The sequence below is a fragment of the Ambystoma mexicanum genome, chromosome 11 (genome assembly GCF_040938575.1).
Source record: "Ambystoma mexicanum isolate Mex_15411 chromosome 11, UKY_AmexF1_1, whole genome shotgun sequence".
NCBI lineage: Eukaryota > Metazoa > Chordata > Amphibia > Caudata > Ambystomatidae > Ambystoma > Ambystoma mexicanum.
The window spans coordinates 1,063,795,065-1,063,810,147 of NC_090934.1; the positions used below are offsets into that span (position 1 = coordinate 1,063,795,065).

A 15,083-nucleotide genomic window follows, 5' to 3' on the forward strand; every position below is an offset into this window, starting at 1 on the left:
GGATCAAGCTACGACCATCAAATAATAATAATGCAGGCCTAGTAGAGTCTTGTCAAAATAAAAGAGCCTATACTAATAAAGCTATTGCCAATCCTTACTTCTAAATACAAATAGTGTGCGAAATTGTGTGAAAAGAAAAGTGTTCAAGAAATGATATATCGGGATATTCAAGCTGTTGACTTCCGATCCCCACGGTTTCAGCACGGGACAAGGCAGCACAGTCCAGCTTAGCACACTCTCTGGTTTCTCTAGCACTAGTATGCAGTTCAAGTCTCAACATCAGGGCCTTCTGTGCCAAAGCCTCTTTGCCATTCAAAGTTTCTTATTTCAGAGAGCCTGATGCAACACAACAAACAGTAACGTTCCTTTCTTTTTAGGATTTCACATATAAAACTTCTCTGGTGATTTTCTTTTCATCACGGGTCCCCTTCTGCTGGGCTCAGTCCTGCCTTAACCCAAAACCTTCAATTGATCTCCCTCCGCCAAGCTCGGACCAACTTTGCCAAACTTTCTTTACTTCAACAAAATCGAAGAATTTCAACCGTGCTGGATTTTGCTCGATCCGTCGCAGGACCACTTCGATTCACATTTACTCGTTCTCTTCTTGATATAACCTTTTTCACCCTTTCACTTTTGCCACTTCTTAACTGGATACCTTACAGAGACCTTCAATTGAGCACCCACACGGTGCCGGTCCACTTTGTCAAAGGTATTGTATCTTGCTTTTAAAGTTCAATCACTCGTCAGCAGTTCAACTTTACTTGCGTCTCTAATCACAGGCGTTTTAACAATGTTCATTCCAGTGCTCGCCATAGAGTGTGGCTGCTTGCAACCTTGGCTTCAACACAGTCCGGTCTTGTATCAGTCTCCCCAACTGTGTTGATTTCAGGGACGCTGCTGTTCACCCTGCCTTGATTATTGACGCAGGAGGGCCCTGGGTATCATCGACACACAATGGAGGATCTTTCAACTTGGTTTCCTGGTTTTACGCTTTTTACTCTGAAGGGTTCTGGAAAGTAACAGTTCCTTGTCGAAAAGGTCAAGGGAATTTCCCTCCTTGCAATCCCCTTCTGTTCTGCTGTCTTTCTTCTCTCGTTCAGCTGCCGTCTTAAAACGGCTGTTTCCTCGCGTGCTTTGCCTCACTTAGAGTGTGGTCTCATGCTCCGCCTCTTATCCGTGTGGGGAAGCTTAATGGAAGTCAGGTGTGTGTGATGGTCAGTAACTGACCATTGTATTGGGACAAGTCAGGTATACTGCTCGGGTGTTAGTCTGTTTTATCCCGTGTGAAATTGTTCGTTTTTTAAAATGGGGCCAGGGGGTAGAGTTCCTAAATATCCTACCTGGTAGGATGGGGTAAAAGTGTTATAGGGAAGGGGATACCACGTCTCACCATCCGGTGTTCCTTTCCACTCCCCGAAGACCCCTCACCCAAGTGATCCTTCCGCACTGGTCCACCCCCAGGAACTGGATCCAAAAGCGATGACGGTGTCCTGGCCACCTGGAATGACAGATCCCCGGGGACTAGTGGGTGAGACACCTACTGGTTTCTCACAAAACCCAGAAACTCAGACACATGGGACATAAGGAGTGCCTCAGGGGTACTCCTGTAAACCTTTTCCAGTTAGCACTTTACATGGAGATGGACATCTCTGGTCGCCAGGGTCCCCAATGGATGGTCACACAATGTGACTTCATCACAACCCATCACAGAGAACGTCACTTCCGGTGCAAGCGGCACCAGTTGGCCAATGACAACTTCTTTCTGATGGATGTTCCTCCCACTGAGTCCTCAGTTGATATCCATGTCCCCAGCGCAGCTGTTTTCTGAAACGTTTCCGCTGCCAGGAGGAACAGCCCGGCTCTGCCTGACACCTCTATGCGCCCTGCACCAGTCATGACATTGTGGCCAGTAAATATTCAGGTGGTGCGTCCCGTGACCTTAGTTCCACCCTTTTCTCCTAGCACTCTGATGAGGGACTGCAGAACGAAGGTGTACTAGCAACCCAAAGAGGGGCAGGTAGGTAGGGCGATGTGGGATCCGTGAGATGAACATCCATCAAAAAGAACATTACAGAGAGGTAAGTAATGTGTTCTCCTAATGGATTCCTTCCTCCCTCGGATTCATAATCTATGATAGACTACTAAAACAGTATGCACATCTGGAGGAGAATGAGTCCTAAAACAGACAGGGACATCCTTGCCTGCCAAGTCATACATAGCATTCTGAGATGCAGAGGAAAATCCACCTTGACAGGGACTGTTTGTGACCACGCTGCCAGCCCAAGTGTAACCCCTGAAAAGCTAGTCATCTTTCCCAGCCTCTGTAGTATGAGGCATAGAACTTGAGGGGCCACATTGGGTCCAGCCAATGGAACAGTTCCTCTGCCTGGGAAGGGGGAGGCAAAGGAAAAAACACATGAAGATGGATCTTTTGAGAGATGAAAATCAGAGACCACTTTTGACAGAAAGTCATCTTCCAGTTGGAAGAAACCAAATAAAGAGGTACAACAGACAACGCCTGGAGCTCACTCACCCATCTCACGGAAGTGATGGCAACCAGGAAAATCACCTTAAGGGTGAGCAATCTAATAGAACAGTAATGGAGGAGCTCAAACAGAGCGCCCATAATGAATTAAAAAACTTAATTCAAATCCCACGCCAGAACCACCTAGCAGGGAGGAAACTGGTTACACAAACCCTGCAAGAACTGAATTACAGCGGGGATTGTGAAAAACGAGTCCTGTTCCAGGGATCTCTTGAAAACCAAAATAGCGGCGAGGTGTAACCCTAACCGGAGTGGTCTGTGAGAAATTAATGGTGATTGAAATATGCAACAGCCCCCCAGTTGGAGTGGATGTATCTTAACTGTTTTTATAGTGCTTGTTGTATATGCATAGAACGAGCAGGTGCAATAACCAAAATATGAAATTGATAATTTTCAAATATAGAACTTGATGACCTATTTTTAATAGGATTTTAAACATACTAATTTATAGTCATAACTAGAATTGAATTTGCACTTGCTCTGCCTACTGCAGACATACATTGTCTATTTGTATCTATTTTATATTGGTATTAATAAAGTGTTATTTATTGAATGTATGAACAATATGTCAATTTTAAAGAAATGTGATATAATTACATTTTCTTTGTAAAGATTCTTCTAGAATCATATGTAAATAAAGAATAATAATAATAAATAAAGGATCCAGGTCCCTTTCCCGGCACCAAACCAAAATTGTATGTCACCTGCAGGCATAAATGGATTTCGTAGTGGACACCCTAGCAGAAAGGAGCCCATCGAGGATGTCATCCGACAAATCCCACTCGTATCTCAACCACCAAACATGAAGGTGCAGGCTGCTGAGGTTCTGGTGGAGGACACGCCCCTCCGACTGGGAGAGCAAATCGACTCTCCTCGGCAGGCACCAGGGAGGACATATGGCCATATTCATCAACTCCGGATACTACGTTCTCCGAGCCCGGTCCAGAGCGATCACGGTCAAATCGGTTCCGAACAGGGGCAATCTCCTGAGATACAACGGAATGAATGGGATCAGTGGGAACAGATAAAGGAGGTTGAATATCCATTCGACCACAACTGCGTCCCCCAGAGCTCCCTGATGAGTGAATTTCCTCAAGCTGAACAACTCGCACTTATTGTTGATTCTGGAAGCAAAGAGCTCTACTTGAGGAGTCCCCAAAAGGCAAAGATTTCCTTCAGAACTTCCTGGCAAAGGTCCCATTTGTGGGAGGCCTGTCTGCTCAAGACATTCGCTGTGACATTTTCTCTTCCTGCCAGATGAGCCATGTCAGAGAGAGACTGTTCTCCAGAGCCCAGACCCACAGTCACATTGCTTCTCTGCACAGAGACAAGGACCATACACAACCTCGCATGTTGAGGTAGTGCATGGCCAGAGTGTTGTTTATCAGGATCAGCACAGTCTTGTGTTTTACAGAGTTGAGGAAAGAGACCACGGTTAGCCCGATCACCCTCCGCTCCAGCAAGGTGATGTGTTCCCCAGACTCCGTGGGAGACCACAGTCCGCTCACAGTCATATCTGACAGGTGAGCACCCCAACCAGTCAAAGATGTGTCCGTAACCACCGTCACCCGGGGTCAATGTTGACGAAAAAAATTGCACCTTTCAGCACGTTGTCCTGTATGGCCCACCACAAAAGATCCTGACCCACCTGGTCCGAGGCCTGTAAAAGGTCTGACATGTGGCTCTGAAACTGCAACTTTTGGCAAAAGAAAAGCCACTGAAGCGATCTCATGCGCAGCTCGCCTTTGGTACCACAAGGATTCAGGAGGTCATGAGGCACAGAAGTTGCAGGCAAGCCGAGGCTGAGACTTGTTCCTAGGATTGTAGGACATTGATCATCTGAAAGGTGTTCACCACTTGTACCTCAGGGGGGTGGGGGGCACTGCCCAGTTGAGTTTCTAAGACCGTTCTGATCAATCGGATGGACTGGGACAGTGAAACCAGAGACTTTTTGAATTTCAGGGAAAAGCCCAGACTGTGCGGTAGTGTGCATATGTAAAGCAGATGCTCTGACATTAGATCTGGTGAGCAAGCTCAGACAAGCTAGCCATCCAGGTAGGGAAAGACATGAATGCACTCCCCCCGGAGGCTAGCAGCCTCCACTGCTAGCAGCCTGATAGAAACCCTAGAAGAATAAGTTTGGCAGATGCACAATGGGACACAAGCCTCCGTCCTTCATTGGCACCAGAAAGTAGGTGGCGTACCACCCCCGCCTCGTTCTGAACACAGTACCAGCTCAATCATGCTCCTTGACGATCTGAGACAAGGGCGTAGCCTGAGGGCCGTGGTCTGGAGAGCGTGGTAGGAACGGTAGGCAATACCCCTGTTGGAAGACTTTTAAGGGCTAAGCATTGGAAGTGGCCCATGACTATTCTGGGCTGAACAGGAAAAGTCTCTCCCCACCTGTGTTGAGTGAGCTAGCACGTCACTAAGGTCTTGCCCCCTTGGATGTGACGGGATGGTGGCCGTGCCTCCGCATACAGGAATGGTCCCAAGCGAGTGCCCTGCCAGTCGCAAAAGACGTGGTGGGACCCGTTGGCACCAGAGCAGATGTCGGTGCTGCCTGAGCCGAAGGCACCGAGGCCAGGGCCGCCAACGCCTTGGCAAAGATGTCTAGCATCTTCAGGCAGAAATTCTCCCATTCCTCCGGGGTGGAGGAATGGGTAGAAAAAGCTACCTGTGCCGGCCGCTCAGGAGAATCCTTGGAGTGTGGCTCTTCTTTTTATCGAGGAAAATTAGAAGAGTCAGCGAAAGGACTCACTCAGGGAGCAGGACCGCTTCCGATGGGGGAGGCTCTTTTTATTCTCCTTGCGTGGATCTGCCCTGTCTTCAGAGCGCTGTACAGTGCTCTGCTACCTCGAACGAGACCACAGCAACTCACCCTACGCCTTATGGATGAATGTGAAGATCTACGTCACCCTTTCCCGGATAGCATGCGGCTGCATGGACTGTGACAATCCGCAGTCATGGGTGTCGTGGTCCTCACCCAAGCAATAAAGACAAATACGGTGCAGATCCGAGAACGACATCTGTCGGCTGCAATTCGCACAGGGCTTGACGCCCCATGACAGAGAGGAGTTGGTATGGCATAGAGAAAATTCTCAAGCACGACAAGTGTGTTCTCTATTAGCGAACATAGTATGCAGAAAGAAAGAAACTAGGGGCGTGGCGCCCATACTGGCCCCTATGTCATGCCTGACGCGGGGCACGTAGAGGTGTTGAGCGGAGCCCCACTGCACCTCCTGGCAGTAGAAATGTTTCTGAAGAGCAGTTATGCTGGGGATATGGATATCATAGGTGAGGAATCTGTGGGAGGAAGGAATCCATCAGAAGCCCACATAGTTGCGTGGATCATGTAATGGTGGTTCGAAAAACATCCAGGCTAGTCTGCACCATTATGACCATTCAGATATGAGGAATCTATCAGAGGAATGTAGTCATTAGAAAGCTGATGTAACAAGTGCAATAAGCATTACGACAGAAAACTGGTTACCTTTGACTTTTTAGAAAGATGAATAAGGAATTTCTCATACTGCTCAATAGCAAAAATCAAGTTGGGAATTGGTTTGCTTTCACGAAGAACCTTGGCCTGAAAAAAAACAAATTAAAAAAAGTCATAACTTTGTATTGGCCCATTAACTGCATCAGCATTTCATAGAAGTACATGCAGCGACTGACACAGCAATTACAGTGAGGTAACTTGCACAAAAAATAAAATAAATAGTCCTGTACCCTATTCATTCTTCCATTAGGCTGATGCAAGAGGGACACATAATTCAGAAAAAAAAACGAAAGAGGGATACTTTAAAAAAAAATTGATTTAGTTGAATTTAATCAACCTTTCAATGTCATTACATCATTATAAATAGCATAACCTACTCAGTCTGTCCATATATATAGAAATTGTTAAGAAATAAGAGAAAAAGAAAACAAAAAGTGTAAAAATCTCATACTGAGCAACATATAATGAAAAGAACACTACATTCCGTGTTATGGCCTCCAGAGCCACACACACATGATTCTAGGTACAGACAGCAGCAAACTAAAAAACAGAATCGGAAGAATAATTAGACCAGTTACGGTGTACGGTGGTAGTAATCTGTAGCCAAAAAACCATCAAATTCACTTAACAATTTGCAACAGAGTCTGGTACCAATTGTAGACTTTCCAAGAAATTCACTGTGGCTAATTGAATCGGCAGCTGGGTGCAATTCAAAATTGTGGACCAACACACCTTCCCCTCAAGACTACCTAGGTATTTACAATGTTTTGCAAAATGAATTTGTCTACTGTCCCTTAAGTAGGGGCACTGAGTCATCAGATGTTCTAAAGTCTCTGATACTTCTATTTTGGTGCAGAAACAACAGATGTTGTCTCTGGGTAGCATCAGATGCCATTTTGTAAGGACCTCTTTTGTGTGCCATAGGTTGAACCGTAGGTGCAAGATTGCGAGTCTATGGCCCTCATTACGATACTGACGCTAAACCATGGCGCTATTAGCACCATGGTTGGTGCCGGTATCGTAACGAGTCTGCCAATGTTCAATGGGGAATTACCACCCCATTCCAAGGTTGGCGTGGCGGTAATTCCCCATTGAACATTGGCCCTTCCCCATTCCCATTTTTGCCCCATAGGGCTCAATGGGACTGGGGAAGGCGCTAAGTATGGTACCGCAAATTGCGGTACCGTACTTAGCACCAAGGTCCCTTTGCGGGTCCCTACTTTAACGGCTGGTCTAGACCAGCCGTTCAGGTCGGGTCCCGCAAAGGGACCTCTTAGTAAGGCGCTAATGGGTTAACGGCGCCACAGCCTTTTACGGCGCAGTTAGCGCCAGGGTCGTAATGAGGCCCTATATGTTGGTACTCTCTGTAAATAAAGGGGTAAAGTATGCAATTTCTTTGGTGGAAATCTACACGCATCACCACCTTCATATTGCATGCATATATCGCAAGTACTGATCCAATCAGCACAGTATAACTTCTCTTTTGCCTTATCAGGGTTGAAAATCAGCAATTCAATGGTTATATCAGAAGTACCCAAAGTTTGATAGACCTTGTTTACCCAAGTGGTCATAAAACGATCTTTTGTTGCAAACATATAGGCAGATAATGATCGCAATGTAACATCGGCATTGGTGGAAATGAGACACTTTCCGAGTAGCGAGCAAAGTCTCCAATTATAGAGCGGGTGGAGAGAAACCAGACCCAGTTCGTAACTAAGGAACCTATGAGGAACACATACTGGCAGATGAAGAATTTGTCTCCAAAATGTAGCTTCCCATTGGTCAAATTGAAAGTGGGTGTTAATTGGGAGTGTTTCCAGAACATATAATGGGGCTGGAATCGCCTTCTGGTTACAATAAAACGAAGCTGGCTTGATGCAAAATTTTCCATTTTTGAACATCATTTTTTTTATTTTGGGCTATAGCTGTGTCAAGTTTCCTCTCCACCCACTCCAACTGTGTCTTTGCATTATTTGAGCCCAGGTACGTGTAGTGGGATACTTTTTGTAATTCTACCTGGTTAATTGACCACTGGAAGCGTCTGTGACCCGCCCTCGTCCGTGCATACACAACAATCTGCATCTTCTGTGTGAGTTCATTTTGATGAATGTATACCTGAAAGGCTGTCAAGAGATTTTGCAGGCCCATCTGAGTTTTGGAAATTAACACAAGATCATCAACGCCTTGATGGCATACATGCCCAATTTTGGTGAATCTGAGATGATGTTATTAAATACATTTTTAAGGTCATGTATGAAATAATTAAAGAAAGACGATGCCAGCAGGATGCCCTGTTTAAGTCCCTGTGCTGTTTTGATGGGAGCAGACAGCACCCCGTCTAGCGCGAGCCAGACATGAATGGATGTGTCAGAGTGCAAAGCATGGATAATCTCAAATAGTGTAGCTGGACACTGGTCTCTTACTCATTTTTTCAATAACAGAGTGTAGGTCTACGATGCAAAGTATGTCGGTTGTTTCGTAGCCTGGCACTGTGTCTTAATTGCATTCAAACACAACAGATTAATGTGGGTGCCCATCCCACGCACAAAACCTGTTTGAGACGGATCACGCAGATGGTTTGCCCGAGTCCAGCCGTTGAAGTCACGCAGAACCAATTTTGTGAAGATCTTCCCAAGGACGTCCAACAGGGCGATGGCCCGATAATTTTGGGGAAGCGAGCAATCTCCCTTTTTAAAAAAAAATGTGAATGATCACCGACATTTTCCGAGACAAAGGCACCATGCAAGTTTTCACTATCAATTGAAAAATCTGATCCAATATAAGGGGCCCATTCGAAAATATTTGATTTTAATGTGACATTGGTTATGCGTCTGGGCCTGCAGCCATAGATGTACTTGCCTGTCGTATAAGAACTTCAATGCTTGTTGGAGAGAAATTCAAGGACCAACCACCTGATGGTGGATGGGCCACTTGAGTTTCAACAAAACCTGGATCAGCATACAGATTGGAAAAATACTCAACCCATTTATCTTCGTGAACGGCCATGAGCTGTGCATCAGCTTGTAGATTGCAGGCTTGGTTGTTAAGTAACATCCACATCTGCGTGGAATTTTTGTTCGCCATCGCGCTTGCCATGTGTTCACTATCGTGTTGAAACGTGTTTTCTTGATTTGACCCAGTTTTTGTACAAACATTTTACATTATTCAGGTCTTTTTGACAAGATATATTTCCTGCTGCTAGGATGCTCCTTTTTTACCATAAGCAGCACGTTCAATTTGTATATCATAGTCAAAAACATGCTTGTGCTTCACCCGAGCTTTTGATGGAACGGCGATTGTGTTGATAAATGGAAACAGTAACTCTGTATAGTGTACTGGTGTGGCCGCTCTTGCATTATTTTCCAGAGAATGTCTATAAGCTGACACCTTTGCATCAGACCATTTTAAGTGATTTTTTGAAGAGTTAATGGCCAGTAACTGGTTTGTGCAGAGCCTTCTATCCTGGACACAGTCTCCTGCAATAGACAATGATAGTAATTTAGGATCACTATTTGGTAATACATGAAAGTCCAAGCTCTGGACCCGTTGAAAAAGAAGTTTGCCTACATATATATAAAATCAATCGTGCTTGTACTGACATTGCGAAACCATGTGGTGTATGCGGGAATATCACAGCTAATTGCTCCATTTATCATATGGAACTGTCTTTCCTCCATAAATGACATCCATTTTTGAACCTCTTCAGTCTGACGGTTCGGATTCCAACAGTCCAAATTTAAATCTCCCAAAATGATAGTGTGGGTTATGTTGGTGGCAGTGTTGATTAAGTGAAAAATTCTATTCAAAGCGGAATAAAATGCCTCATCTGGCATTGCCACTGGGTTGCGGTATAGATTTACTAGAGCTATGATCCGAGCTCCAACAGTAATTTTTACCAAAAGGATATAGGCACTTTCTGTCGCCCACGCATTAATAGTCAGGCCCATTTTTAAGTTCACTGCTGCCAACAATCCTGAAGAGGGTCGCCCTCCTGTTGGTAACGCTGGGAGCAGAACAATATCAAAGCCATCCCAAGCTAGAAAATTGGTCTGCCAAGTTTCTTGTAGGACAATGATATGGAAAGCCAACAGGAACTTTTGTAGCAAGGATTGGAGATGGGAGTGACCTCTTGAATTCCAGCTTGCGATGTTCAGAGCTGTTAATGTAGACAACTGTTGTGGTTACTTATGCACTCCAATGGGCATCAAACCCTCTCTGCGCTCAGTGCTATGCGTGCTTTGGTAAATGTTGGACTTAGGGACTAAACTTTCTAGTTGTATGGTTGCACGCTCCGGATTTTCTGCAAGCAAAAAACCCATATCGAACAATCTCATTATTTCCTGCCATATTAGATTAGCAGTTTGTGAAATGAATTCGATTTGTTCGATGTCATTTGAGGACACATCTTGGGGTGCTCTCACGTCGCTAAAGATGTTCAGAACACTTCTTCGATTCAGCATGTAGGAGGGAAAATTGCCTGCTCTACATTTCAGAATGAAAGTGTGTGAACTTTCAAATTTTTGCTGTATTGATTTGGTAACAGTGGACAAGGATGTAGCAGAGGAGATGTGTGGGCGGGGAGTCTGCATGTGTGGTATCCTTGTGTTTTGCAAGGTCTCATGGACGGCAGCACCTGCAAAAGATAATGGTGGGGTGGGGGGGGCTTAATAGCTCCCCTCCCCCCTTGTTTGTCCTGACCACCTAAAACTTCTTGGGAAGCCGATACCACAGGCACTAAAGAGCATTCTAATAGGTAAGCATCTATTATTTGAACCATGGACTGGGACTGATTGTAGCAGGTAATTGCAATCGGATCATTAACTACCTGACCATTCACCACTTTTTTGAGCGGGGGTACAGGGGAAGTTCCCCGTTCCGCGACTCTTCCCTGCTCAAGTGATTCTACAAGCTGATTCAGGGGCGAGTGCACCGGGGAACAGGAAGACGGAACAGTTACTCCACCTATCTCATTGGCAGTTGGGGTATGAGCTAAATGTTCCTTTATTGCCGTCACGTTTGGGTTCACACCATTTAGTGGGTCACAAAGGTTTACTAGGCGAGGGCAAGGAGGCGGAATAGTACCACCAATAGCTTGAAAAAATGCATTCAAGGTCTGTTTTGGCCCCCTGATGCTAGGCAAATTTTTTGTTTTCTTTGAGATGGGCCTCAGTCCCTTTAACTTGGTTTGCGTGATGTTTTTCTTTTGGGGTACATGGCAAGCATTTTGTTTGATTGTGGGCATAGGAGCCCATGTATGTATTGCCTCCATTAACTGGCTGCAAAACTTCAGATGGGAGATCAATGTACGATGAGTCTTGGTCTACTTGTGAATTCACAACTGTTAGGGGACCCTCCACGGGGCGAATGATGTCTGCTACGACTGGCAGAACAGGCACATGTACTACTTCGGAAGATACCATATGAGGGTCAGAGCTAAATTCTGCTAGGTTATCAGCATGCACTGTGCGCACTGAAGTGCGGTAATCCTCATTCACTCTCAAATACCTTAAATTATGGTCAGTCAAGAGTTTATGGTTCGCATTAAGACCACATGTTACCTCTTCTAACAGGATAGCTTGTTTTGTTATCCTGACATCTAAGGTTTCAAACAGTCTAAAGAGACTTAGTACTGAATTGTTGATCGCTGTTCACGCCAATTCCGTCATGGCAGACTTAGATGGATTAGGTGCTTTACATTCAAGAGCTAACAAGGTGTTCCTGCGCGCCCTTGGTGTGGGCCGCACAACTGAGAGCGAAGAAACCTGTGATAGAGTAAGAGATCGATTCTACTGCGCCCTTAAATACTTCAATCGCCTCCATAATGGAGATGGGAAACTCGCACTGGCTGTTGTAGATCGAAATAGCAGTGCTGTCACCCAAATGAGTTGGAAAGGGAATGGGTGACAGCACAAGTGGAATACAATTAGCATTTTTAATACAATTTGCTTTAACTGAGTCTAGAATGGTTTGATCAGACACTGTGCAGCTACTGCATACATTCGCTGTAGACGCACCTTGTTTCTATGTAGTTGTATGTGTAGGAAGTTGTGCTGGTAACATACTAGCTGAGTGATGCGCCACTGGCATACAACACATCAAGGATTTAACAGGTATGATAGCAGGGCTGACCAGAGCCCCCCCCCTTGATCTAACACCCTGGTGCTGCATGGGGTTAGTGTAATTGCAGTGTGTGTAGAATGCAACACTTTAGGTATCGCTGCCATAACAGTAGTATTTGCAATACCCACCGGCATAGTGGATTTCAAGGTATACATTTGGAATCTTGTGCTCATGCAAAACTAATGGCAGATAAACAACTTCACACTTCCCAACCTTTGATACAATCCAAAAGTCAAAACCAACAAACAGGCTGCAATTAGAGTCCCAACGCCACCCGCCACACCACTATGGCGAAGCGGCAAAGCGGTACTTAAACCGGTACTTGCCCGAGTGCGCGCGCTGTGCGCGTGCACGTTAAATAGGCAGTTCAACAGTTCAAACAGGAGCCAATCCCCGATGATCCAAGGCGGGACAAACGCAGGCTGTCAATCACTATGACAAAGGGAGACAAACAAGGCGTCAATAGGCATCAAGAGTTGTTTGTTTTCAGCATGACACAACACAACCTGGGTCTTCCTTAGTAGGTTCGCTGCACGGCAAAAGTCACCTTGTCAAGTACAGCAGCCAGGGAATTCAATCCAGTAGCGAGTAGCAGCAGCAAAGCGGTACTTAAAGCAGTCCTTGCCCGAGTGCGTGCGCGCTGTGCGCGTGCGTGCACGTTAAATAGGCAGTTCAACAGTTCAAACAGGAGCCACTCCCTGATGCTCCAAGGCGGGACCAACACAGGCTGTCAATCACTTGTCAAGTACAGCAGCCAGGCAATTCAATCCAGTAGCGAGTAGCAGAGGCAAACCGGTACTTGCCCGAGTGCGCCACAGGGATACACATAAACAAGAGCACAACTATCAAACAACAGCCAATAACAGCCTTGCTCAAAGGTTCCAGAGCATGGCTTGACCAAATTGACATCTGCTCTCGGCTCGAACATACCATTGCTGTTACTCTGATTACATGTGCAAGGGGAAGGTCTCCATGGAAAGAAAACTCCAACATCTGGGATTCAGGGTTTCAGTTTGCCATACATACAGTTTGCCTGCTACGTGTTCCAAAATACTTTGTACGTACAACTGATGGAGAGGCTCAGGGCCCTTCAAACATCCAGAGTGTGAGGGCTCCTCAACTTCAGAAGAGAGATTTGACCAGAATGTAGCATAAAATATCACTTTCCCTATACATAAAAAGTATCCAATAGGACTTGGGAGAAAAAACAGAGGGCTTCTGAGAACCATCATGTTACTTTCCTAACTGCACACAATTGGTCAGAGGAAGGAGTGCAGATCACTCCTCTGACCACATTACAAGCACAATAAACAAAAGTCCAGTTTATTGTCACTGGACGACTTGGGCTTCAAGAACACGGATGATTAATGGCCCAAGAGTCTACTCATCACCACACTATTACAAAACCAGGAGTCATCCAAATCATAAAAGTGAAGCGGGTACAGGCCGACAGGTATGCCCCCATTTCCTCTTGGTAGCACAGGCTGTATCTTCAGGAGACGTGTGTTCTGATAACAGTATCAACCCAAAAAGAGTTAGTGCAATGGATCCAAAATAAAAGAAATCCCCAATCAAGGTTCTATAAGAATAGGGACTTCAATAAAGGCAAAGTAGGGGAGCTTAAAAGTCAATGTAGTGCCTTAAAGTGGAACAACGGTACAGGGCCTATTCAAAATGCATTTTAGTTCTTTACTTGGGTGCCCAAAAGTGCTGAGCCATGCTTCTGGGCACTTTTATTGGGATTGAACCGATGTCGAGACGTTTGTGCAGTAGCACTGGCTAGTTAGCATTGAGCCAGTTCAATGTGAGAATCCCGTTGGGTCGAGTTGGCATTCGAGACAGGCGAGTCGATAGCTTCCAATGGTTCAAATCGGTGGTGAAACAATCCTTCTACTAGGTCGAGAAGGTGTTCATCATTGGTGACTTGTTGGCTACAAGCCGGTCGCAAGCGCATTCAAATCTGTTGCTTCCGCAGAGTCGAACTGGCAGTGGAGACCAGGCGGTCCACATCAATGGATAAGCCGCCAACTGTATATCACGAATGGCAGGTAAGCAGTTTGAAGATGCGTAGAGTGCCAAAGCAGCCATGCAAGTCCTGTAACAGCTGAAAATGCCTGGAGCGCAGTCATTCTGTCACAAAGGTGTTGGCAGTGAAACAGGGTTCTGGTTGCTTCTGGACTGGTGGCAGGCTTAATCCAGGTTCTTCAGGTACATGGGGAGTCCACTGTTCTACACTTCCACTCCAGGAAGTTGTCTAGCATCTACAAGGAGTACTTCACCTCTATTTAAGCAGGAACATGGTTCCAGTGCACAGCCAGCACAGATGCCTTATTCCACAGCACTGTCACATCCCCTCTACCCCCCTGCTACTTAGGAATGGTTACTGAGTAGAGTTTGCCTCTCCCTTGGACGCCTTCTGTCTACACCGCAAAAGACTTTGGAATAGGCAGTATTGCCAACAGAGGTCCATTGAATCCTCCTTGTGGTGGTCTGGCCTTTACAAGGAGGGGAACCCCTCTCCTAAGTTGATTCATCTTCAAATGTCAAAGCAATTGGTCAAAAGCATGCCTGGTGTAAGCGGTCCAAGCCAGGATGTTTTAACATCAGACCCAGAGTGCCTCTCTGGCTACTCTAACTCTGCCCCCTTCCCATAACTGCAGACTTCAAAGGGACTCCAGGGGCCAGCACCCTACTGTGAAAGTGTCTTTGTTATATCAGTGCTGCCTTTGAAGCAGCGACTCAGAGGAGATCTCCTGGGAAGGGTTTCTATGCTCTCAGAGAAAAGCGTTGCCCTTCCTCTTAGAGAATCAAAAAGCAGCTTTCCCCAGCCATTGTCACAAATGGCTTTTGTATCGACTTACCGACCAGACAGCTAATACACATTGCCTTGCCATAGCTCAACACTGCTCATCAAGT

The 15,083-nt window shown here is 45.8% G+C and overlaps 1 protein-coding gene across 4 annotated transcripts in view; it reads right to left on the bottom strand.

Moving 5' to 3' along the window:
* FANCI (FA complementation group I) overlaps positions 1–15,083 on the bottom strand; it is a 1,757,660-nt gene that overhangs the window by 45,518 nt on the left and 1,697,059 nt on the right. For all 4 annotated transcript variants that reach the window (XM_069624307.1, XM_069624308.1, XM_069624309.1 and 1 more), the window contains one exon: positions 6,039–6,134. In XM_069624307.1, the coding sequence (XP_069480408.1) occupies positions 6,039–6,134 (96 nt within the window). The remainder of the gene's footprint in view (positions 1–6,038; positions 6,135–15,083) is intronic.